This window comes from Peromyscus maniculatus, chromosome 2 (assembly GCF_049852395.1).
Source record: "Peromyscus maniculatus bairdii isolate BWxNUB_F1_BW_parent chromosome 2, HU_Pman_BW_mat_3.1, whole genome shotgun sequence".
Classification (NCBI taxonomy): Eukaryota; Metazoa; Chordata; class Mammalia; order Rodentia; family Cricetidae; genus Peromyscus; species Peromyscus maniculatus.
The window spans coordinates 134,984,174-135,008,163 of NC_134853.1; the positions used below are offsets into that span (position 1 = coordinate 134,984,174).

At 44.3% G+C, this 23,990-nt stretch overlaps 1 protein-coding gene across 1 annotated transcript in view; it reads right to left on the reverse strand.

Moving 5' to 3' along the window:
• The window catches only part of Rad54l (RAD54 like), a 35,193-nt gene that overhangs the window by 476 nt on the left and 10,727 nt on the right, over nt 1-23,990 (reverse strand). Inside the window, exons 4-17 of the mRNA XM_042271636.2 lie at nt 17,661-17,721; nt 16,319-16,454; nt 15,825-15,894; nt 15,457-15,745; nt 15,122-15,246; nt 9,562-9,712; nt 5,886-6,012; nt 3,685-3,759; nt 3,413-3,543; nt 2,763-2,873; nt 2,474-2,597; nt 2,047-2,125; nt 1,570-1,749; nt 40-203 (exon numbers count right to left, since the gene is read on the reverse strand). Coding sequence (XP_042127570.1) covers nt 40-203; nt 1,570-1,749; nt 2,047-2,125; nt 2,474-2,597; nt 2,763-2,873; nt 3,413-3,543; nt 3,685-3,759; nt 5,886-6,012; nt 9,562-9,712; nt 15,122-15,246; nt 15,457-15,745; nt 15,825-15,894; nt 16,319-16,454; nt 17,661-17,721 — 1,823 coding nt within the window. The remainder of the gene's footprint in view (nt 1-39; nt 204-1,569; nt 1,750-2,046; nt 2,126-2,473; nt 2,598-2,762; nt 2,874-3,412; nt 3,544-3,684; nt 3,760-5,885; nt 6,013-9,561; nt 9,713-15,121; nt 15,247-15,456; nt 15,746-15,824; nt 15,895-16,318; nt 16,455-17,660; nt 17,722-23,990) is intronic.

Below are 23,990 nucleotides of genomic sequence, written 5' to 3' on the forward strand. Positions count from 1 at the left end.
TCAGGTAGCTCAGAGAGATGACAAAGGCACTCCACCTACCTGTCATGTGTGTCACTGAGGCTGGCTTCATCCAGGGTGAACAGCTCTTTCAGCTCACCAAGCGAGAAATGTCTCTCTACATCCTGCTCCTCATCAACCACACAACTGCTCAGTGCCTTCTTGTGGCTCTGCCGCTGAAAGATCTTCTCCTCAATGGTTCCAGCCTAGAAGGATGAAACAGGGTTCAGTCATCCCTGTAGATACTAAGGGAGCAGAAAAACCCAGGGATTAAAGCCACCTGGAAAGGGGCAATGAATGAAAAGTGCATATCCTGAGCTAATATCGGTCTCAGCTGAGATCCATTTTCCTAGTTCTTCTAGGGTCAAGAATTGTGCTTCTTTGCCCATCCAGGCTATTTTCTGCACCAATGGAGGGTGTCAGGGATAGGGCTAAATCCATTTAGGGTAAAAACAGGTTATCTATAACAAAGCTTCCTTCACACCAGGCCCAACTCTGATTTATTCAATACCATTTGAGTATTTTTTCAGGTCACACACTAGTAATAGGATGCAAGGAAGAATGAAATATCCCTATCCTTTAGGTCACTGAACACTTTGACAGACAGACTTACGAACAAATTAGTACAATGACAGAAGTCTGTGCATGATACTCAGGGTTCCATAAAGAGAATGGTAGAGGAGTTCAGAAAATCTTGAAAGTAGCTAACTCAAAAAAAAAAAAAAAAAAGAAAAAGAAAAAAAAAAAGGATTTCAAGCCAAGAGTGAAATGAAAGTTGGACATATGGAGTTATAAAAACAAAGACGTTCAGTTGCTCAGGAGGCTGAGACAGGAAGATTTCTTGGGCAAAGTATGTGAGTATAAGAAAGTTAGAAAGAGCTGGGTGGTGGTGGTGCATGCCTTTAATCAATCTCAGCACTCAGGGGCAGAAGCAGGTGGATCTCTTGAGTTCAAGGCCAGCCTGGTCTAAGAGCAAGTTCTAGGATAGCCAGGGCTACACAGAGAAGCATTGTCTCAACCCCCCCCCCCAAAAAAAAAAACTAGAAAGAAAGGATGAAAGAGTAAGATGATCTCTATTAAAGCTTTGAAAACAAATGAGTAACATACTATATAGCCTTAAGAAAAATTAGATGAGGAACTGAGATCATTAGAGATGAAGTCAAGCATGGTACTCACTGGATAGCTACTAGATTTGGGAAAGAAATGAAGACTTGTGTCCAAAAACATCAGTAAGCTAGAGATGTAGACAACAATCTGCATGATACGCAGTGGATAATTAACATTATTTACCACTTCTTAGCCCTCTAGGACATGGAGCATGAGAAGATTTTAAAGCAAATTGACACAGTATGAAAGAAAATAATGCCCTATGAAAAGTATGTATTGAGTAGGCATCTGAAGAGCATCTGGAGGAAATAGGTGGAGAGCAAAGAGGAGGGATGAGGGAGAACAGAAGAATAAAGGACTCAGGGTTAAGTACACAATGTGGTCAGATCGAGGCAGAAGGGCTAAAAAGAGACACTGAGAAATAGTTAAGATGGTCTCAACTCTGACCACCATCACCATCCTTACAGATAGCAGTCTGTAAATATAGCAGGTCTTCTTTTGACCATCACGCCAGACTCGGGCCATAGCTTGTTCATCATTGGCTGGGTTCCAGTCAGGATCAAACATGACCAGCCGGTTAGCACCAATGAGATTAAGACCACAGCCCCCAGCTTTGCTGCTCAGCATGAAGACAAAATCAGGACTCTGGGAAGGAAAAAAACAAGAAAGGAGGGGGTAGGGTGCACACACTTGAAACGTGAGCTAGGATCCTTCTCAGCTCAGCAGACATGTCTCCCACTCTTTGATACCCACACTGAGGACAAGTTGGTATGCCTACTATTCAGTTTCCCAACCCATAAAGTCAGGTTCTAAGCCAGTCATCATTGATCAGCTTCATCTTATCACACCCACCAGAACACAAAAACAAAAGTAAAACAATAAAACAGAGCTCCTTTACAGCTTCTCTGTCAACACGTAATTCCTATGCATTGGTGTACTTACCGATGGACTATTGAAGCGCTCTACAACCTTGGCTCGCTTCTTAATGGACATTGTGCCGTCCAGGCGAACATACAAGTACCTGGAGGGATATCCAAAGATCAAGACCCAAGAAGGATGAATTCCTTAAAGCTATGGCTACCAATAAGACTAGTTTACCATCTTGAGACTGCTCATGCATGCATAGTCTGAGGCCTCCCAATGAGAAGGGCAGGGATTATGATCTGTGGGAATACTTGAGGGACCAGGATATAAGCTTGTGTAGAGCTGGAGCTGGTGCCATCAGTCATTAGGGAAGAGAACGTCTCAGGAAAGTCATTCATAAAGCCACATCTTGATAAACATTGAATAATCAGAAAAAAACCAGTCGTCCTAGAGTACCAGTGAGGGAGACACATCCCTTTGCTAACCTGGTTAGACTCTTCCCTACCTTCGAGCTCGGCACAGTTTTTCAAAGAGATCCAACGTCTGAGTATAATTAGACACCAGCACAACTTTGTCACTGCTGCGGCTTCTAGTCATGGCCAGAATGTAATCCAGGACCAACATTTTACCTGGGAAGAGTGACTACTATCAGTCCTCACAGTTAGTCTTCCCAATGGCCCAGGACTGTTACACTTGATATCCTGCTTTCAGACAGAATAGCTTCAGGACAGAGACAGTTTCCTATCCTCCTATGGTTCCTCCAAGGAGAGCATCTACTGATGGGGAGGACTCACCTGACAGCTGTGGCTCTACAGCTTTAGAGGTGTAACCAGGTGGGAAGATGTCCACAGTGCCCTCAAACCCATCCTCCTCTGCCACACACTTGTCATAGATTAGAGCTGGGTCTGAAAAAAATCAAAACTATACCAAAATGCTAGTAACTTGCTTTTCTAAGCTTCCACTTCTGTGCTCAGCCTTTGGATATCTGGCACCTAAGGTAAGCCCTCACTTACAACTAGACTCTTGGGGTCCACCCTCCCAAGTTCCCATAGGGTGTAGCCAGTACAATCTGGAAGCCTAGATGGACAGTTATCACTCACTACTGTATTCTCCCAACAAAAAAGGAATCAACATGAGAGGCACTGTTTGCTACTTTTCCTCCTGCCTAATGTTGTACAAAAGGATGTATACATACCAGCATTCACATACATAGTAAACCACATTTCAAGCACCAAAGATGGACTGGGCAGAAGACAATGTAGTTTCCAAAGTAAAGGTATAGCTCACAAAAAGTCCACAAGGCAGAAGTCATGTCTTATGGAGAGTTAGACCACATGCGGCCTCCATGAGGTCTCTAGAGAAGGTCACCAGCCTATCCACAGGACCTTCCTCTCCCTTGTTCACTCACACAGAAGATACTGGGCATGGGCATGGGCACACTCACGGTTACATAGCTTCTTTAAAGAGGTGATAGAAGACAGGGAAGACACACTCATCTTGCCTTCACGCAATTCTTCTTCAGGCTTAGCCTGTCTCAGAAATCTCTTATATAACTCAGTTTGAAGGGGTGTCAGCCTGAAAATATAAAGGCAGGTGACTCACCAGAAGAACCTGGACCACACACACTGCTACCGTAAGAGCATCTTGAAATTCAGCCATGCTTGGGAAGCTAAGCTTTTACCCACTCCCTGCATGCCTGTTAGCTAATTTCAGTACCTGCAACAAACCACCTGCTCAATCTTCACTGGCAGATATTTAGAGAGGATATCTGATGTTCTCCGTATCAGGCACCTAGGGAAAATGAGAAAAAGCAAGAGGCTGGTGAAACTGATGTGCTATATACTAGGATAAAAGCTATTACCTAAAGGACCAAGACTCACTCTATTTTATAGTATGTCAGAACTATCATTTCTATGACACATATCATAGACTCATCATTCCAAATATGAGGTTTACTTGTTTGTTTCTTTCAGGATCTTAATCGTGGGAACAAAGACCTTCAAAATTGCCTTGCTTAGACTGACAACTCCTTTTCTTCCTTCCAGCTTGTTGGCTGGTCTTTAAAAGAAAGCTAAGGTCTTGCATTCACCCCGCAGCTGTCAGGAAAAGTGGGTCACAAACTTTGGGACTTTTTTTTTTTAATTTTACATATATGAGTGTTCTCCTTGTATGTATATCTATGTACCGTGTTTATACTAGTGCCCTCTGAGGTCAGAAGAGGGCACCAGATCCCCTAGAACTGGAGTTATGGACGCCACCATGTACGTGTTGGGAATCCTCTGCAAGAACAACATGTGTGCAGGGGCTGGAGAGATGGCTCAGCTGTTAAGAATCCTGGCTGCTCTTCCAGAGGACCAAGGTTCAATTCCCAGCACCCACCTGGCAGCTCACAACTGTCTGTAACGCCAGTTTCAGGGGACCAGACACCCATGGCAAAAATACCAATGCACATGAAAATAAATTAACCAATCAACTTAAAAAAAAAAAAGAAAAAGAAAAAACGTGTTCTTAACCACTAAGCCAACTCACCAGTCCCTAAACTGTAAGTCTTTATTGGGAGGATTCTATCTGCATTTGCACAGGTACCAGCTGTCACATGACCCCTGGAGTCATTAAACCCTTATCTCCTGGTCAGACCAGGAAGAATAGAGAGGCATCTTCTGAGTACTTACCTAGTCAGGCATGATAGCACATGCCTGAATCCCAGCATCTGGTAGGTGGCCTGGGATACATGAGATACTATCTCAAAATTAGAGAAAGAAAGAAAAAGAAAAAAAAAAAAAAAACCCAGCAGCTTCATGGGACAAAGTAACTCTGCCATCAAAAATTGGTAGGAAGAGCCGGGTAGTGGTGGCACATGCCTTTAATCCCAGCACTCGGGAGGCAGAGCCAGGCGGATCTCTGTGAGTTCAAGGCCAGCCTGGTCTACAGAGCGAGTTCTAGGATAGGCTCCAAAGCTACACAGAGAAACCTTGTCTCGGGAAAAAAAAAAAAAAAAAAATTAGTACAAAGATGTAGCCAAGCAGTTGGGAGGAGCAGGACATTCATAATGTAATCCATCAAGGGCCCATACCAACAACAGGGGTCCAGAATGTGCTTGCCCCTGGATCATTTGAAACCCATTGAAAGAAAAAGGCTCTCTTGGGCTCGGACCACACAGAGATTCTTCAGCTCTCCACAGAACTAGCTTTAGGCTAAAAGCAACTGTCAAGAAGGTTCTGAAGTACTAACAAGGATATGTCTTGTTCAGGAAAGCTAACTGCACCACAGAAGAGCTTCTTCAGCAGGTTGATAAGAACAAAACCAGGCCACAGGGCTCCCCAAAAGTGGAACTTATCCTATAAGACTTTGTTATTTATTCAGTACTGTGGGATGTTTTGTATGACAAATATGTTGCTCTGATTGGTCAATAAATAAAATACTGATTGGCCAGTGGCTAGGCAAAAAGTATAGGCGGGACTAACAGAAAGGAAAAAAAAAAAACAACAACAGAAAGACAGAAGGAGTCACTGCCAGCCGTCACCCTGACAAGCAGCATGAAAAGATGCCGGTAAGCCACGAGCCACAAGCCGTGTGGCAGGGTATAAATTTGTGGAAATGGATTAATTTAAGCTATGAGAACAGTTAGCAAGAGGCCTGCCACGGCCATACAGTTTGTAAGAAATATAAGTCTCTGTGCTTACTTGGATGGGTCTGAGCGGCTGTGGGACTGGCGGGTTACAAAGATTTGTCCTGACTGTGGGCCAGGCAGGAAAACCCCAGCTACAATTCAGTGCCAACTCATGCCACAGACCCCACTCCTTCCCTCAAACACCAGCCCTTAAAGGCTCCAGACAGACCAAGCCCACAGATCTGGGCAGTTCCCAAATAGCTCGGAAAGTCTCAATCATTTGGATGTCCAGAGTTGAGGCTATTACCTATTCACAATACTGATGAGCTCCCGCAGACGTTCCTCCCCTAGCTGCCTGTCTACCTCACTGGCAGCTGCATCCCGACTCTTCAAAATTGGCAACTCAAAATGCTTCTTGAACTCCTGGGCAGTTCCTAAACTCAGGAGAGAATTGAATAATAAGCATGTAAGGGTAGAATGATTTTTCTTGCTACTAATAATGACAAACCACCTTACCACCAATCACCCTCCTTGGGGAGAACAAAGCTGAACAAAATACAAGCAATTTTTATTTAATGAATCAGACAGCAAAGCAGTGAAGAGTTGAGTGTCTAAATATAGCTCGATGGTAATGCCCTAATAGGAAACCTTACGGTAATTGTAAATGGACTAAAGTTCCAACTCTAAGATAAAGCCACAGGCTGAGGATATGGCTCAGTGGGTAAAAGCGCTAGCAGCACAAGCCTGACAACCCAAATTCCATCCCCAGAACCCATGAAAAAATCTAGATGCAATGGCACACATCTGTAATCCAGCACTGCTATGGTGAGCTGGGAGGCAGAGAATCTCCTGGAGCTTGAGGGCACAGCAGCAGAAACAAGCAAGACCCTGCCATAACCAAGTAGAAGGCAAGAATCAATCCCCAAAATCATCCTTTGACCTTGATATTCTCTCTCATACACACATACAATAAATTTAAAAAATAAATAGGTTGGGCATGATGGTACACAGCTTTAATCCCAGCAGAGGCAGGTAGATCTCTGTTTATTTTGAAGCCATCCTAGTAAACATAGGAGACTCTAGATCAACCATGGCCACACAGTAAGACCTTGTCTCGAAAAAATAAACATAAGATAAAAGATGCTGGGGGTATGGAGGACAAAGAGAGGGCTCGGTAGTTAAGGACATTGGCCACTGATGACCAAGATGGCCAGGAGACTCTCCACCTTCAAGAATGCCTGATGATGCCGGGCGGTGGTGGCGCACGCCTTTAATCCCAGCACTCGGGAGGCAGAGGCAGGCGGATCTTTGTGAGTTCGAGGCCAGCCTGGGCTACCAAGTGAGTTCCAGGAAAGGCGCAAAGCTACACAGAGAAACCCTGTCTCGAAAAACCAAAAAAAAAAAAAGAATGCCTGATGAAGGAGCTGGTGCTGGTGGTGTCCTTCTCTGTCTGGGGCCTCACCCCTACACCAAATATGCTGACCTAATCAACCAGGCCACACCCTACAACTACTCAGTACCTGTTCAAGATCATGGGAACATACCCAATGTGCCCAGCCACCCACAGGACCCTCAGAGCCAAAGCCTGGAATGTCTGAAGAACCTGCAAATACTTCTGATGATAGAAGAGGTCCCCTTCCCTGTTGCCCCTGTAAAAATGTGAAAACAAAAAAAGAAAGAACGAACTGTGGCCTCCCTTCCACAGAACCCCAGGATCGCCTCTCAACACTCACAAGGTGACTCATAACTATCCTTAACTCTAACCCCAAGAGATCTCACGCCCTCTACTGGTTTCTTGGAAAATAGGCACACATGTGATATATAGACATACATATGCAGGCAAAGCACATATAAACAAAGTAAAACTAGTTTTTTTAAAAAAGCTACCAGCCATGTTACACAACTGCCAGTCTATAAGCTTTTTTTTTTTTTTTTTTCTGTCTTGTTCTTTTTTTTTTTTTTTTTTTCCGAGACAAGAGTTTCTCTGTGTAGTCTTGGTGCCTGTCCTGGATCTCGATCTGTAGACCAGGCTGGCCTAGAACTCACAGAGATCTGCCTGGCTCTGCCTCCCAAGTGCTGGGATTAAAGGTGTGCACCACCGCCGCCAGCTGGCTAGTTTACTGATTTCTAGATTAGCAGTTGTGCTGGGCTGTCTCAAAAACAAAACAAAACAACAACAACAACAACAAAAAAAACACTAATTAATTAAAACCCACAAAAAACAAAAATAGTTGTTTTGGGCAGGGAATAGTGGTGCATGTCTTTAATCCAAACAGGAGGTAGAGGTAGAGGCAGACAGATCTCTGAGTTTGAGACCAGCCTACAGAGAGTTCCAGGACAGCCAGGGCTACACAAAGAAACCCTGTCTCAAAAAAAAAAAAAAAAAAAAAAAAAAAGAAAGAAAGAAAGAAAACTGGAGAGCAATTGAGAAATTTACCTGAAATCCACCTCTGGAAAGCACACATGAACACACAAACATGATTACACACACGCACCACTACTCTATGATGCCTGGGTTAAAGAAGACAGTAATTACAGTGGGGTGTAGTAGTTATTACAGCTTGGCGTGGCAGTAACTGAACTACTAATGGTTCCAGAAATGTTCTATTGCAACAGCTTTGCTGGCCAGTCAGTATATTCTGTCTAAGGACATTTTTCTGAGCACTAGAGCAACGGGGAAGCTGGAGGACCAGCAGATCCCTGGAGGCCACTGGTTCAAAAACTAAGGTGACGGGCAAGAGGGCTGGCTCAGCAAGTAAGGCACTTGCTCCAGACCTGACAACCTGAGTTCAGTTCCTAGGACTAGCATGGTTGAGAACTGTTCTGGCATGCACATACACACCCATCTCATACTGGAGAGATGGCTCAGGGTTTAAGAGCACATACCATTCTTGCAGGACCCAAATTCGGTTCGAGCACCCATGTAAGGCATGTAAGTCATAACTGACTATAACTCCAGCTGCAGGGGGTCTAACCCTCTCTTCTGAAACACATGGGGAACTGCACTAATGTATGCCCCCCACACACATATACATAATTAAAAGTACTAAGTATTTTATATTTGTATTGAAAGCAGTGGTATCACATACCTTCAATCCCAGCACTCTGGAGGCAGAGGCAGGCAGATTTCTGTGAATTCGAGGCCAGCCTGGTCTAAAGAGTGAGTACCAGGACATCCAGGGTAACACAAAGAAACCCTGTCTCGAATGAATGAATGAATGAATGAATGAATGAATGAATGAATACTAAGTATAATGGGCAGAGAGGTACCTCAGCAGTTAAGAGCACTTGCTCCTCTTGCAAAGGACCCTGGGTCAGTTCCCAGAACCCACATGGTAACTAACAACCATCTGTACCCCTCCAATTCCAGGAGATCTGATGCCAAGAGCACCATGCATACACATGGTGGTATATATACATGCATGCAGACAAAACAGTCATATACATAAAAATCTTGAAAAATACAGTGTAAAATCCTTTTTAAAAATCCTATGAAATTTTTAAAAACTAAGGTAGAGAGCAAAGACACCTATCCACAGCACCACATGCTCATACCACATTAACATGGATCACACATAATTTTAATGCACAGGGCTATTTCCAGCTCCAGCTGATAGGTGTTCCATCACCTACATAGCTCACACGGCCTCTGCAGAAGACAAATAACCCAAGTGGGTCTTTCTGAGCTGTTCCGCAGTCAAAGCCAGCCTACAGTTTCGCCTCACCACCCCTTTTTCTCTTTTGAGCTCAGACTGACTTCAAACTCCCTATGTAGCCGAAAATGGTTTTGAACTCCTAATCCTCCTGTCTCCATCTCCCAGGTACTAAGATTACAGGCATCAGCTTGGCTATGGCTTGGCTACCCTATGCCAAGAGAAGTCTTCTAACAAGAGTGTCTACTGATCCACACCTAATCGGCAATGTAACCTTGCTCTCCTCAGATGGAGTTACACTCTAAGGACAAAGCAGGCAGGGCTCCTTACCCAAAATGCCTGAATTAACGAAGTGCACCAAGCTGAAATATTCAAGCAAGTCATTTTGGATGGGGGTCCCGGAGATGAGCACCCGCCGGCTGGTATTCAAGCTGTCCAGGGCCTGGTAAGTCTGATTCTCGGAGTTTTTAAGTCTGTGTCCCTGCAAGATAATTAATTCTCACTTAGGATGATTTAATATTCTTAAATGATAAAAGTCTGCAGATAGAAAAGAGTCACAAACATAACAGGTCCTAAGGTTGCAAGAACTAGGTAGGCCAGCATAAGATTCTTTGCCATTGGCTTGGAGAAAAGTATTAGGCTCACAAGGTAGACCAATGCCCAAAAGGCAAGGATTCCTGTGGTGGTAATCTAATTGTACTGAAATATTATTTTGATTGTATGTTAATAAATAAAGTTGTCTGGGGGTCAGAGCTATTAGAGCCATAGCAAGAGTGTGACGGTGGTGGCACACGCCTTTAATCCCATAGATATCTGTGTGTTCAGGGTCAGAGTTATTAGAGCCATAGCAAGAGTGTGGTGGTGGTGGCACACGCCTTTAATCCCATAAGATCTCTGTGTGTTCAGGGATACAGTCAGCATTGGAGACATATGCCTTTAAGACCTAGGGGGCTGTACATTCAGACAGTGACGAGGCAGTCATGTGTTTGGGTTTACAACCAATGAGAAGGCAGAACAACATACTATAAAAAAACGAACCGACAGGAAGTAGGTCTCTTTTCGCGAAGCTGGGACAGCAGGAAGAAGGGTGAGATTTTAGCTCTGAGCTCTGACTTCTTGGCTTTCTCTTTTACATTGTTTCTGTGTTTCTTATTTACTAAGACGGTTGGTTACATCTACAGATTCCCTTTGTTCCCTCCAATTTTTCCATTTCCAAACTTCCAGAACCTTCCTACTCAGCCATCTTTCACAGTCCACGTGGCCATGATACAGACCCATGCTCTCAGGAGTCCTCCTCCTCCTCCCTGCCAGTCCAACCAACACAGAGCTTTCAGAGCCAAGTGCCTCGAGGTCTTGTTTGAGCCATGATGCTGCTATATCCAAAGAGCTTCCCTTCACAGTTCTTCCCTACCCTATCCTCTCTGCAGCCATCCCTAACGTCTCTTGAAGCCATTTACTTTCAAGAAGATAGAAAAGGACTCTTTTCCTAAGAGCCACAAAGCTGAGACCAAGCAAACGGCCTTTCTTTTGTTGTTGTTGTTTTTTGTTTCTTTTTGTTTTTTGAGATGGGGTTTCTCTGTATTAACTGCTCTGGCTGTCCTGGAACTCTATTTGTAGACCAGGCTGGTCTTGAACTCACAGAGATCTACCTGCCTCTGCCTCCCAAGTGCTGGGATTAAAGGCGTGTGCACCACCACAGCCTTTCTAAGTACAGCTTCCTCTCATTTCCATGCTGGGAAAGCCACCAAAAATTAAAAACCACTCTCCCACCAGTGAAAGAATGAACAACTAGACTTGTTCTATTCAGTCTGCCTTTGATGATGGTATTAAACAAAGACTTCCCTAACTCCCACATAATCCATACAACAAATGAACATTATATTCATTTTAGAAATGAAGAAACTGAAGTTCAGAGAAGGAAACAGTCACCCAAAAATCATGCTACACAATTAGCAGAGCCATAACTGAAAGCCAGGACTGTCAATTCCAAAGCCACAGAGCTGTATCTCAACTAAACATGAACTTCTTAAAATAGATCCACATATTTGCTCTTTACAATACTTTCAGTGCAAAGAATACAGTCATGCACAAAGTACTGATCAGTTAGTATTAGTTGAATGTAAGATAAATTAAGGTTCATCTATGACAGAATTAAATATAAAATTTTAACTTTTTTTTTTTTTTTTTTTTTTTTTTTTTTTTTTTTTGGTTTTTCGAGACAGGGTTTCTCTGTGTAGCTTTGCGCCTTTCCTGGAGCTCACTTGGTAGCCCAGGCTGGCCTCGAACTCACAGAGATCCGCCTGGCTCTGCCTCCCGAGTGCTGGGATTAAAGGCGTGCGCCACCACCGCCCGGCAAAATTTTAACTTTTAATGGGCATCAACGATTGGGTTCTTTTAAACTGAAGCTCCCTGGAGAAAAGGCCTCACAGAATCCTATGGATCTGGCACATAACAGACACTTGGATGAAATCTAAATGAGCACTTGAGTCTCTACTGGACCAGTCACTGAGGCTCCAGACAGCTCCTATCATTACCATCAATTTTTTTAAAAAACAGCTTCTGAGCTAGGTATGGTGGCCCATGCTTACAACTCCAGCATTCAGGAGGCCAAGGCAACAGGACTGCCAAGTATGAGTCTAGCCTAGGCTACACAGTTCTATGCCAACCTGGTTTATAATGAGATCCTATCTATGGAAAATTAAATAAATCTAAATGTTCCCAGAGAACAAGGGCTTCAGCTTGCTTTCTCTAATACAACCCCTTGACTAAGACCAGGCTCTGAACAGTCACCCTACATGGTGATAAAATAGATCCCAGGCCCTGAGCACAAGACAGTCGCACATACTCTATCTTAGCCTGCTATGTGTACCTCACCTGTATTAGGAGGCACTGCCCATCAGGGTTATCAGGAAACTCACCAGATCATCAATAACAGACTTTTCATAAAGATAAAAGGCCAGTTGGCAAATAGCTTACAACCAGCAAGCATGGTCTCCAAAAGTAGCTTTTTATCTGTTTCCTCCCTAAACCCATACACTCTTCTCCCACCCCCAATCTCTCTGTCTGTCTGCCTGTCTGTCTCCTTCTCTACCTATAGCACTCAGTATTCCCAGGCAATCTCCCATCCAAGTACTAATCAGGCACAACCCTGCTTAGCTCCAGAAATCACACCAGATCAGGTGCAATCAGAGCAGTAAGACCAAAGACCTACCTCTCTGAGCTCTCTAGGATACCAGCTAATCTAAAGTTAGAGCATGGTAACCACTTAACACACAGGACCATCTCTCAACTATTCTCCACAATAGCCCCAGATATGCCAAGTGATCTTACGCTTTCCAAGAAATGAAAACATGGTAGAGCAGTCTCAGGGTAGCCACAAATTTTTTTTACAGTGAGAACTCACCAACCTCACTACTTTCTAGCATCTCTACCACCATGCATATGTACTAACAAGAATTTCACAGTTAACCTACGAAAATCTGTCTTGCGGGGTATGGGACAGGATGGGACAGGAACTGGAGAGATGACTCAGCAGTTAGGAGTGCATACTGATCTTTCGGAGGATTCAGGTGCTTTACCCAGCACCCACATACAGCTCACAACAGCCCTTAACAGTTCAAGGGAATCTGATAACATCTAACCTCCACAGTCTCCTGCACACACGGTATACATACATGTACTCAAGCATACACACAAATGTAAAAACAAAACCCCCACACTAAGGCTTTACTTTGCTTTGTTTTTTAAACAGTCTTCTCTTTGTAGCCTATGCTGACATGAACTTTTTTTTTTTTTTTTTTTTTTTGAGACAGCTTTCTCTGTGTAACAGCTCTGGCTGTCCTGGAACCTGCTTTGTAGATCAGGATAGCCTCAAACTCACAGACATCTGCCTGCCTCTGCCTCCTAAGTGCTGGGATTATAGGCATGCACCACCACTGCCTGGCTATTTTTTTTTTTAAATCTTTATTTTATGTGCATTGGTGTTTTGCCTGAATATATGTCCATATGAGAGTATCGGATACCCTGGAACTGTAGTTGCAGGGCTGCCGTGTGGATGCTGGGAACTGAACCCAAGTCTTCTGGAAGAGCAGCCAGTGCTCTTAACTGCTGAGACATCTCTCCAGCCCCTAAAATTTATTAAATATGTTTTTCATTAATGTGTATGTGTGTCTGCATGAGTTCATCTGTACGTGTGTGAAGGTGCCTGAAGAAGTCAAAAAGAGTTAGATACTGTAGAACTGGAATTACATGTGTAGTTGGGAGCCACCTCATGTGAGTGTTGAGAACCAAACCCATAACATCTTTAAGATCCATCAATGTCTTAGTCACTGTTCTATTGCTGTGAAAAGACATCATGACCAAATTAACACTTTTTTTTAATATTTATTTTTTCTTATATGCACTGGTGTTTTGCCTGCATGTATGTCTGTATGAGGGGAGGGTGTCAGATCCTCTGGAACTGTAATTACATGCAGTTGTGAGCTGCCATGTGGGTGCTAGGAATTGAACCCGGGTCCTCGGGGAAAAGCAGCCAGTGCTCTTAACTGCTAAGCCATCTCTCCAAATTAACTCTTATAAAATCAAGTATTTACTAGCATCTTGTTTACAGTTTCAAAGGGTTAAGTTCATTATCAACATGGAAGCACTGGAGGAGTAGCTGAGAGCTACATTCTGATCTGTAGGCAGAGAGAAAGACTGGCGTGGGCTTTTGAAACATCAAAGTCCACCCCAGGGACACACTTCCTCCAACATGGTCACACCTCCTAATCCTTCTTAATCCTTTCAAACAGTTCCACTCCCTGCTGACTAAGCATTCAAATAGATGAGCCTGTGGGGGCCGCTCTTACACCAAGCCAATCAGTAAGCAGGCTCAGTTGCTGAGCCGTCTCTCTAGTCCTCGGCATGAACTCCTGACCCTCTTCCTCAGCCCTTGAGTTTCTAGAATTATAGGCTTTTGCCACCATACCTATAACACACCAGACTTTCTTACCTCTGTGCTTCTAATCATTTAAACATTACTAACCTAGACTAAAAGCCATCTTTACCAAGGCTTAGGAGATACCAAACACTGGGATAAGAGCTCCCCAATCAACTGACTGAGTCCCCACAATAATCCTATGAGGGAGGTATGTATGATCACTCTATTTTCCAGATGCAGAAACAGACAGTCACATGGTTAAGTAACTTAAGTATAAGGTCATACTACTGTTAGGTGGCAGAGCCAGGACCTGAATAAAGGTATCTATAAAACCTGTTCCTGCCGGGCGGCAGTGGCGCACGCCTTTAATCCCAGCACTCGGAAGGCAGAGCCAGGTGGATCTCTGTGAGTTCAAGGCCAGCCTGGGCTACAGAGTGAGTTCCAGGACAGGCACCAAAACTACACAGGAAAAAAAAAAAACCACCAAAAAACAAAAAAACCTGTTCCCTTAAACACTGTGCCATGTCTCACTACACATCTAAACCCTTCCCAATCTTCAAAGTCCTTCTTTGGTCTAAAATTACTATTTAGGGGGGAAAATACCAATTGGCCCCGGTACCTAAACTCTCCTCAGAGTTGTTTGTTTGTTTGTTTGAGATAAGGGTCTCACCAGCCTGGCTGGCCTAGAACTCACTACAGCAGACCCAGCCACAAGCTCAGAGCTCCACCCGTCTGTCTCCTGAGTGCTGGACTTGAAGTGTGTGCCACCATGCTCAGCTCCCCCCAGCTTTTGCACTGTTTCATCCCTCTTTTGGCAAACTGCTGTCATAGGCTCTCCCGCTCACTTGTCCCCTCCAGTGTGACATTCTCTGTCCTTCCAATTCCCCAGTGACTAGTATAGTCCTGGGATAGTAATGCTCTGAAGACTGACATCCCGATCTTCTACCACCCAGACCACAGAGTGCTCAGTACCTCATCACAGATGACCAGTCCAACACTTCCTTTTTGAAGGACTCCGACATGAAGGCGGAAAGTCTCATAGGAAATGATGAGGATGGGGGAAGGCACTCGGGCTCCACGCTGGTTCATGAATCCCTCTACAACAGGAAGGTGTCAGAGAACAAGCCAGAAGATCTTAAAGAAAAACAGTCTGACAGCTGTGTGACATAGCCTACAAAGAACTGTGCTGGTTTTCAGTGGCAATTTTCCCACTTGTCCCCACACTGCCATCCACACTGGCCACAAGCGAACACACAAAGTAGAAAACCTGGGGGAAGGGTACAGCCTCATCTGTTAGAGCTTCATACCCAGTTTCCGGTCGATTTCGTCCTTAGAGCCCCCGTCAATGGCCAGAGGTTGGATCCTCCCTCCAAGCCATTTTCCAACCTCATTGTACCAGTTCTTCACCAAGCTGGAAGGTGACACTACCACTGCCTTTTCAATTTCCGGCTTGCACTCTGGGCTCTGGCGTAAGAGTGTCCACATCAACGTGATGCACTGTAGTGTCTTTCCCAGGCCCATCTCGTCAGCCATGATGCAGCCGTGGCTTCCCGGGATCCGACAACCGGTGACACATTCCCAGAGGAACTTCACTCCCTGAGGAAGAGCACCAGTCAGTCCACTCTGACCCCTCCTTAGCCCCTAGCCACACATCCGTCCCCCGACCCTCATTTACCTCTCTCTGATGAGGCCGCAACACCTTACTGAGAATCGGATCAACAACCACGTGGACAGGGAGTTTTTCCCTGAGAAAACATGGCAGAAAAAAAATAAATGTTGCTCAGACTCAGGCAGGGTCAACCCTCAGGAAGTGGTATCCTGCAGACCCAGAAGGTTTTACACCTTCTCCCCCAGGGAATAAACCAGAGTGAGGCCCTGCTTTAGGACTCAGGAAACTCAGAAAGGGTGAGACTCCTGTCTTCACCTCATCACTTGCCCCTCCAAATGAGCATGGCAGAAGGCAGTGAGGAACCTCCACAACCTGAACACAACCACACTCTCCCAGTCTCCTTCCCAACCACTTGCTCTGGATACAGTGCCGCTGTCATGACAGCTCTGGCAACCTATGACAATTCCAGGGGGGGTAGGGTCACACCAAACACCCTCCATTCTCCAGGCACGGACACGTATAGTGGACTAGCACTACTCAAAAAATATCAATGTGCATACTTGTCAAGCTTCAGCTGGTCATGGACACTTAGTGGGGGAGGCTCATACAGAACCAAGGCACCTTCCTCCAGAGGGTCATGGAGGGCACGACGAACTCCAGCTCTTTTCAGGCCCAATGCTCGAGAGCCCAGAGGACCTAGAAATCAGCAGTCAACCTGTGAGCTGACCCTCTATAATCAGGCACTCCAGCAAGCCCAACTTAAATGCCCATCCTTCATGGAACCTTTCTGAATACCCATGACTTCTTTCCCAGAACTCCTTCAAACCATTTGTGAATCTATTGGACCATTATCTCTTCAGCCCTGAAGCATTTTTTCCTATTTTATTTCTCCCATTCAACTACAAACTTCTGGAGGGCTTATCAAGTTCATCTCAAATCAACTGTAGCAAGGTCTAAAACTCAACAGAGGCCTTTCATATGTGAGGACTTGAAATCTGGCTGCTTCTTTCCCTAGTCCCAGGTCAGGCACAATGAATGCAATGTCCTAAACAAGACGAAGGAAAACTGTGGAAATTAAACCTCCTCCACAGTCAGCCTTATAAAGGAACTGACACTGAACATGCTTGAACTAAATGAAGGCAGCATCATTAGCTACCGGGCACACCAAAAGCTTTTGAGCAGACATGCCCCACCAAGAAGATGAAAGACAATTAGTCTTGGCAGTCCCTGCTAAATGCCGGCCAGATAGCCTTCACACAGGCCTCAGAGGATCATGTCAAACACATCCACCCATGGACTGACATCTTTAATTCCCAGGTTGGCATATAAGTCTTCGATCTATTCAGGCACACTGACACAAATGACTAAAAACTGAAAAGACGTGCCAGGCATGGTGCTGCACATTTACAATCCCATCATTTAGGATCCGGAGGCAGGAAAATTGCTGTGACTGAGGCCAATCTGGATTATATAACAAAAGCCTACATCAAAACAAACAGATGCTGGAGATGTCTAAGCAATTAAGAACATGCATCGCTCTTCCAAAGAGTCTGGGTGTGATTCCAGCATCCATGTCAGGCACGCCACACAACACATGCAAGATCCAATGCCTCTGACCTCCTCGGGAGGCCAGATGAACACACACACACACACACACACACACACACACACACACACACACACACACACGATTAAAAATAAAATAAACTACCAGGCATAGTAGCACACGTACTTAGGAGGCAGAGGCAGGAAGACCTCTGTAAGTTCAAAGCCAGTTTGCCTAGTCTATAAAGCAAGTTCCAGGCCACCCAGGATTACACTGTGAGACCCTGTCTCAAATAAAACACAAAATAAACTTAAAAAAAGAAAAAGAAAAGAAAATTAATAAAGTCTCCATTTTACCTTGATAGTTTGGAATGGGGACCTTGAAAGGCTTTGACAAAATGCTTCGAATAAATGCTTCCTAAAAAGAAAAAAAAAAAAAAATAGGAATTCAGGACTGTTGAAGATTTTATAGACCAATAAATGATCTAACATGTTCCACTTCAGGTGTTTTTATTTATTTATATTTATTTATCTATTTATTGGTTTTTCAAGACAGAGTTTCTCTGTGTAGCTTTGTGCCTTTCCTGGAACTTGCTTTGGAGACCAGGCTGGCCTCGAACTCACAGAGATCCGCCTGCCTCTGCCTCCCGAGTGCTAGAATTAAAGGCGTGAGCCACCACAGCCCGGCTTTTTTCTTTTTTAATTAAGAAAAATTTTTCATTCATTTTACATACCAATCAAAGATCCCCCTCTTCCCTCATCCTGCCTCCCCAGCCTCCCCCGCAACCTACCCTCCACTCCCCACCCCCACAAGGTAAGGCCTCCATGGGGAGGCACATCCAGCAGAGGCAAGTCCAAGCCCTTCCCCCTGCCTCAAGGCTGCACGAGGTGTCCCATCATAGGTAGTGGGCTCCAAAAAGCCCCCTCATGCACCAGGGATGGATTCTGATCCTACCGCCAGGGGGACCCCCACAAGCAGATCAAGCTACATGACTATCTTGCCATGCAGAGGGCCTAGTCCAGTCCCATGCAGGCTCCACAGCCATTGATCCAACTTGCATGAGTTCCCACTAGTTTAGCTTGATCATCTCTGCAGGTTTCCCCATCATGATCCTGATGCACTTGCTCATAGAATCCCTCCTCTATCTCTTTGACTATGGAGCAGGACGCACAGAAACGGGTTCTCTCCTCCCACCATCAAACTCGGGTCCAACAGGCTTGGTGGCAAGTGCCTTTTCCCACTGGACCACCTCGCCAGCCCTTGTTATATTTATTCTTTTGAGACAGAGTCTCACTGTTGCCCAGGCTGGCCTGGAACTCACAGAACTCCTCCTGCTTCCACCTCCCAAGCATTAGCATTCCAGGCATGAACCACATTTGGCTCCTAATAAGAAAACTCCTTTCTGCCAAATGGTAATTTAAGACAAAGGCAATCCTGTCTTGCTGTGAAACTTTTACCTTTATATTCTAACCCATTTCTTTACATATACAGATTATAAATTTCTAGAAACTCAATGTCTTTTTTATAAAAAATATATGATATTTTTGTGATCTACTAAAAGAATGGGTAAATGAACATCACCATCACTAAATCATGTGACAGAATACTAAATCCTATTTATTTCCACCTGAAGAAAACTTTTTCAAACAGTGTCATTACATTGAGTCTAGCCTAGAAATCCATATAGAATCCAGTTTGACCTTGAACTCACAATTCTCCTGCATCAGCTTCTAGACTGCTGGGATTTTAGGAGTATGCAAGCATGCCTGGCTCTGACTAAATTTATGACTTTAATTTCTTTCTTAAATTAAGAATTAAATTTTCTTAACTAGCATGAATACTGTAGTTATGAACAGCAAAGATAATCAGTAAGAAAAAACACTAGCCAGGTGTTGGTGGCGCATGCCTTTAATCCCAGCACTTAGGAGGCAGAGCCAGGTAGTTCCCTGTGAAGGGGGAGGGGGAGGAAGGGGGAAAGGGAAAAGGGGAAGGGAAGAGGAAAGGAAAGGGAAGAGGAGAGGAAAGGAAAGGAAAGGGAAGAGGAAAGGGAAGAAGAAAGGGAAGAGGAAAGGGAAGAGAAGAAGAAAGGAAAGAGGAAAGAGAAGAGGAAAGGGAAAGGGAAAGGGAAGGGAAGGGAGGGAAAGGAAAGGAAAGAAAGGCAGGCAAGCAGGCAGAGGATGCGTGCCTGTAATAACAGCACTCACAGAGAAGCAGGAGGACCCAGAGTTCAAGGGTATCCACAGCTACACAGTAAATTCAAGGCTAGCCTGGTTACATGAGACAGTGGTGCCTTTAGAAAAAAAATTGCTAATGATACAGGAATATTGGAGTGTCTTTTGAGAGTCATTTCACAGCCTTCTCAGATCTCAGCTTGACTCCAGGGATTGGTATCCCAAGAAACCTGGCAACCACCAAGCCACCTCGAGACAGCAGTTTTCAGATTGTCTTAAAAATTCAAACAATTAGGAAATTAGAGAAACAGCTCAGTGGTTAAGAGCACTGGCTGCTCTTCCAGAGGTCCTGAGTTCAATTCTCAGAAACCACATGGTGGCTCATAACTGTCTGTAATGGGATCTGATTCCCTCTTGTGGTGTGCATGAAGACAAGTCATCGTATACATAAAATAAATATTTTAAAAAATTCAAACAATTAAATTCTCAGATAGAGAAGGTGAGGTTTCTTTTTTTAGATTTATTTATTTTTATGTGTTATGAGTATTTTGCCTGAATATATTTAAGTGCACTGTGTGCATGTCTGGCACCAAGGGAGGCCAGAAAGGGGTGCTAGATCAGCAAAATTGGAGTTATAGATGTCAGAGCTGCCTGGGATCTGTGAACCAAGCTCAGGTCCTCCACAAGAGCAGAAACTTCTTAACTGCTGAGCCATCTCTTCAGTCCCTGAGGGTGAGTTTCAGAGAGAAATTTAGTATAGATTCATGGGAGGGGATGGGGGGTTAAGAAGGATGAAAGGAGAGCAGGAGCGAGCAGAGCTCCTATATAGCAGGAGTGGTCCCAGGATATAGGGTACCACTGAAGCACCTAGTCTGGGAGCATTTTAAAGAATTTATGGCAGAAGTGGGCATGGGGGAGAATGGGACAGGGGACGAACTGGTCATCATCAGTCCAGATGAACTCTTTCCAGTTCAGTCACAATCATCTACAGCTCTAGGCAGATGTGCAGGAGAAAACAGGAGCCAGGATTGTGTGCCCTTTCTGGCCTCCAGCAGGGAATGGAACTGCTACTTTGGGGTTCCTTCCCTACCTGACCAGTTTCTATCTCCTGTCATAATTGGCGAGTCCAGAGCAGTAGCTCACACCTGTAACCTATAATCCCAGCTCCTACAGAGACAACAAAAAAAGATGCTACCAACAACTACTCTTAGGCAGAAGCAGGCAGATCTCTGTGAGTTTGAGACCAGTCTGGACTACAGAGTGAGTCCAACCAAGGCTACAAAAATTTGTTTAAAAAAAAGGGGTGGGGGGGGGAGGCTAAAGCAATGGCTCAGACACACCAGGAGCACTCAGGAGGCAGAGGCAGGGGAATCTCTGAGTTTAAGGCCAGACTGGTCCAAGATGGCCAGGGCTACACAGGGAAACCCTGTCTCTAAAAACAAACAAAAAACCAGAGTACTTCATGCTCTTGCATAAGACCAAGTTCAAGTCCCAGCACCACATGGTGGCTCACAACCATCCTTAACTCCAGTTCCAGGAGATTCTTTGCCTTCTTCTGACCTCTAAAGGCACTAGACATACATGTGTTGCATAGACGTGCATGCAGGTGAAACATCCCCACATACAAAATAAAATAATTAAGTCTTAAAAAAAAATTTGAAGCTAGGCATTGGTGGTGCACATCTTTAATGCCAGCACTTGAGAGGCAGAGGCAGGCAGATCTCTGAGTTCAAGGCCAGTTTGGTCCACAGAGAGAGAGAGTTCCAGGACAGACAGGGCTACACAGAAAAAGCTTGTCAAATAAAAAACAACAACAAAAACAAAAACAAAAAACTCTAAATCAAATCATAGAAAAAGCAGGGAATGAATGAACTCTATTAGAATTTGGTATCAATTCTAGGGCTGAAGGGATGGCTCAGTGGTTAAGAGCACTGGCTACTCTTCTAGAGGTCCTGAGTTCAATTCCCAGCAACCACATGGTAGCTCACCATGGGATCTGATAAACTCTTCTGGCATGTGGGGACATGCAGACAGAGCACTCAGACCTAAAAAAATACATAAATAAATAAAATTAAGAAAAAAAAATATCAATTCTAAAACTACAAAGTTACTTTCAAGATTATTGGCACGTGCCTGTAATCCCAGCACTTGAGAGAGACAGGCAGTTCTCTGAATTCAAGCCTGCCTCATCTACAGAATTCCAGGCTAGCCAGGGAACTTGAGACTCTTAAAAAAAAGGAAGGGAGGAAGGGAGGAAGGGAGGGAGGGAGGGAGGAAGGGAGGAAGGGAGGAAGGAAAGAAAGAAAGAAAGAAAGAAAGAAAGAAAGAAAGAAAGAAAGAAAGAAAGAAAGAAGAAAAGGAAGACTTAAATAAGTACATAAATCAGGATGAGAGGCTAGATTTAGACACAAAGTAGCCAAGAATTTATATTCCAAACTTTAAAAGATTTCCAATGGAACTCAGAAGCCATAGGATCTGTAGGCAAAGGGCAGCTGTGTCACTGCCTGAGTGTTCATATTTATGAAGACTCTTAGCCCAAAACATCAGCTGGGAAAGCGGCAGCAGGACTTGGCATGAGTGACCCCTGAGGATCTGGTCTAGCAATGCCAAACTGTGGCACAGACATGCCCTCATTCACTTGTTCCACTAGTTGCTGATAATCCACACCATGTATTATGAGAATTCCTTCCCTGAGAAACAAGGTCTACCCCTCCCCCTAACAACCAACCAAATTCCACTAAAGTTCACTCCAGGAAGCCAATCAGTTTATTTCTGGAGTGGGGGTACCCTTACAGGGCACAGAGGTGACATCAAAGTGACACGGGAAAGTCCTCACCCAGCAAGGATGACTGCTTCCCAATAGCCTAGATGGAGCCCTTCTCCATTCACGCTTTCCCAGCCCTGATACTCTAGGGCCTCCCCAGACCACAGACAGACAGAGAAGAATTGCACACGAATGGTTGAGAGAGCCTGGAATCCCAGATGGAGTCCAGTCACCCTCCCCATCTCCCTTCCTCTTAGAGACTGTCACCAGTCCCCAAGCCCTATCTACATTAAGTTTATCTAACGAAGACGGTGGCCATTTTGCTTGGAGGATAGTGTTCTACAATGTCCTTTCCTTCTGATGGGAGAAGCACATTCTCCACACCCAACAGTTTCCTATTTCAGCAGTTATACCCAATCTTTCCACCTCAACTGCTCTGTCCCTGCTAGTTCTTTCTCACCAGCCTGATGAGCACTCTGTTACCTGGACAACAAAAATGCCTTTAATCTTTTACCTCTCCCTTCCACAGGCAAACTTCCAGAAAGATTTAATGCCTCTCTTTCTTATCTCCCACTCCTCCTCGGTGACTCTGCACAAGGCTGTGGCCTGCATTCTTCTAATTCCAATGGACAAGTTTCCATTCTTTTCTTAACAAAGCTAGCCATTCTTTCCTCTCAAATATGCTGTCCTGACCACTCTCCCACTACTGCACTTCTCTGGAATCTCATGCTCATGCTCATGCTCAGCCCAGTGGGGATTTCCACCTTTGCCTAAATGCTCTAAAAAGTCAGTGTTCCTCAGGGCTCAGGACTTAAGCCCAAATCTCTTCCAACTGTAGATTCACCCTGATAATCCAACACACTTTGAGATATCAAATATCTCTTTGCCAAAGACCACCTAATCTATTCTTTTTTTTTTAAATTTACTTATTTTTATTTTATGTGCATTGGTGTTTTGCCTGCGTGTATGTCTGTGTGAGGGTACCAGAACCCCTGGAACTGGAGTTACAGACAGTCTTGAGCTACTATGTGGGTGTTGAGAATTGAACCATGACCTCTGGAAAAGCAGCCAGTGCTCTTTTCCATCTCCCCAGCCCCTCTAATCCATCCCTACATACTCCATACTCCTACATACACATCTGCAACAGCCTCCAAAAATACATATGTAAGGGCTCTTCAAATTCATCATGTCCAAGGCTGAAGTCTTCATCTCTAAGGCCAGCTTAAGGCTTTTGTGAGACCTAGACAATTTTACCTTTTGAATCTCTTTTTCCATTTTAAAAAAAGAAAGAAAATTATATCCGTGTTTTTTTTTTTTTGTGTGTGTGTGTGTGTGTGTGTGTGTGTGTGTGTGTGTGTGTGTGTGTTAGAAATAGAGACAAGTTTATTACAGAAAACCAGGACAGGTCTGAAACAGAAAAGTCAAGAAAATATTCCCGTGCCTTCACTGGTAAACAGACAACTGTAATATGGGCTGTACACATGCCTATATAACTTTTTTCTTTCTTATTTTAAAAGGAATTAAAAGTCAGCCTTGGCTACACAATGAGAGTCTGCCTCTGAGTACTGGGACTAACAGAATGTACCACCACACCTGGGTGTTGGGGTATTTTTTGTTTGTTTGTTTTGGGGGTTTTGTTGTTGTTGTTGTTGTTGTTGTTGTTGTTTTTGGTTTTTTGAGACTGAGTTTCTCTGTGTAGCTTTCAAGCCTGTCCTAGAATTAACTTGTAGACTGGACTAGCTTCCAACTCA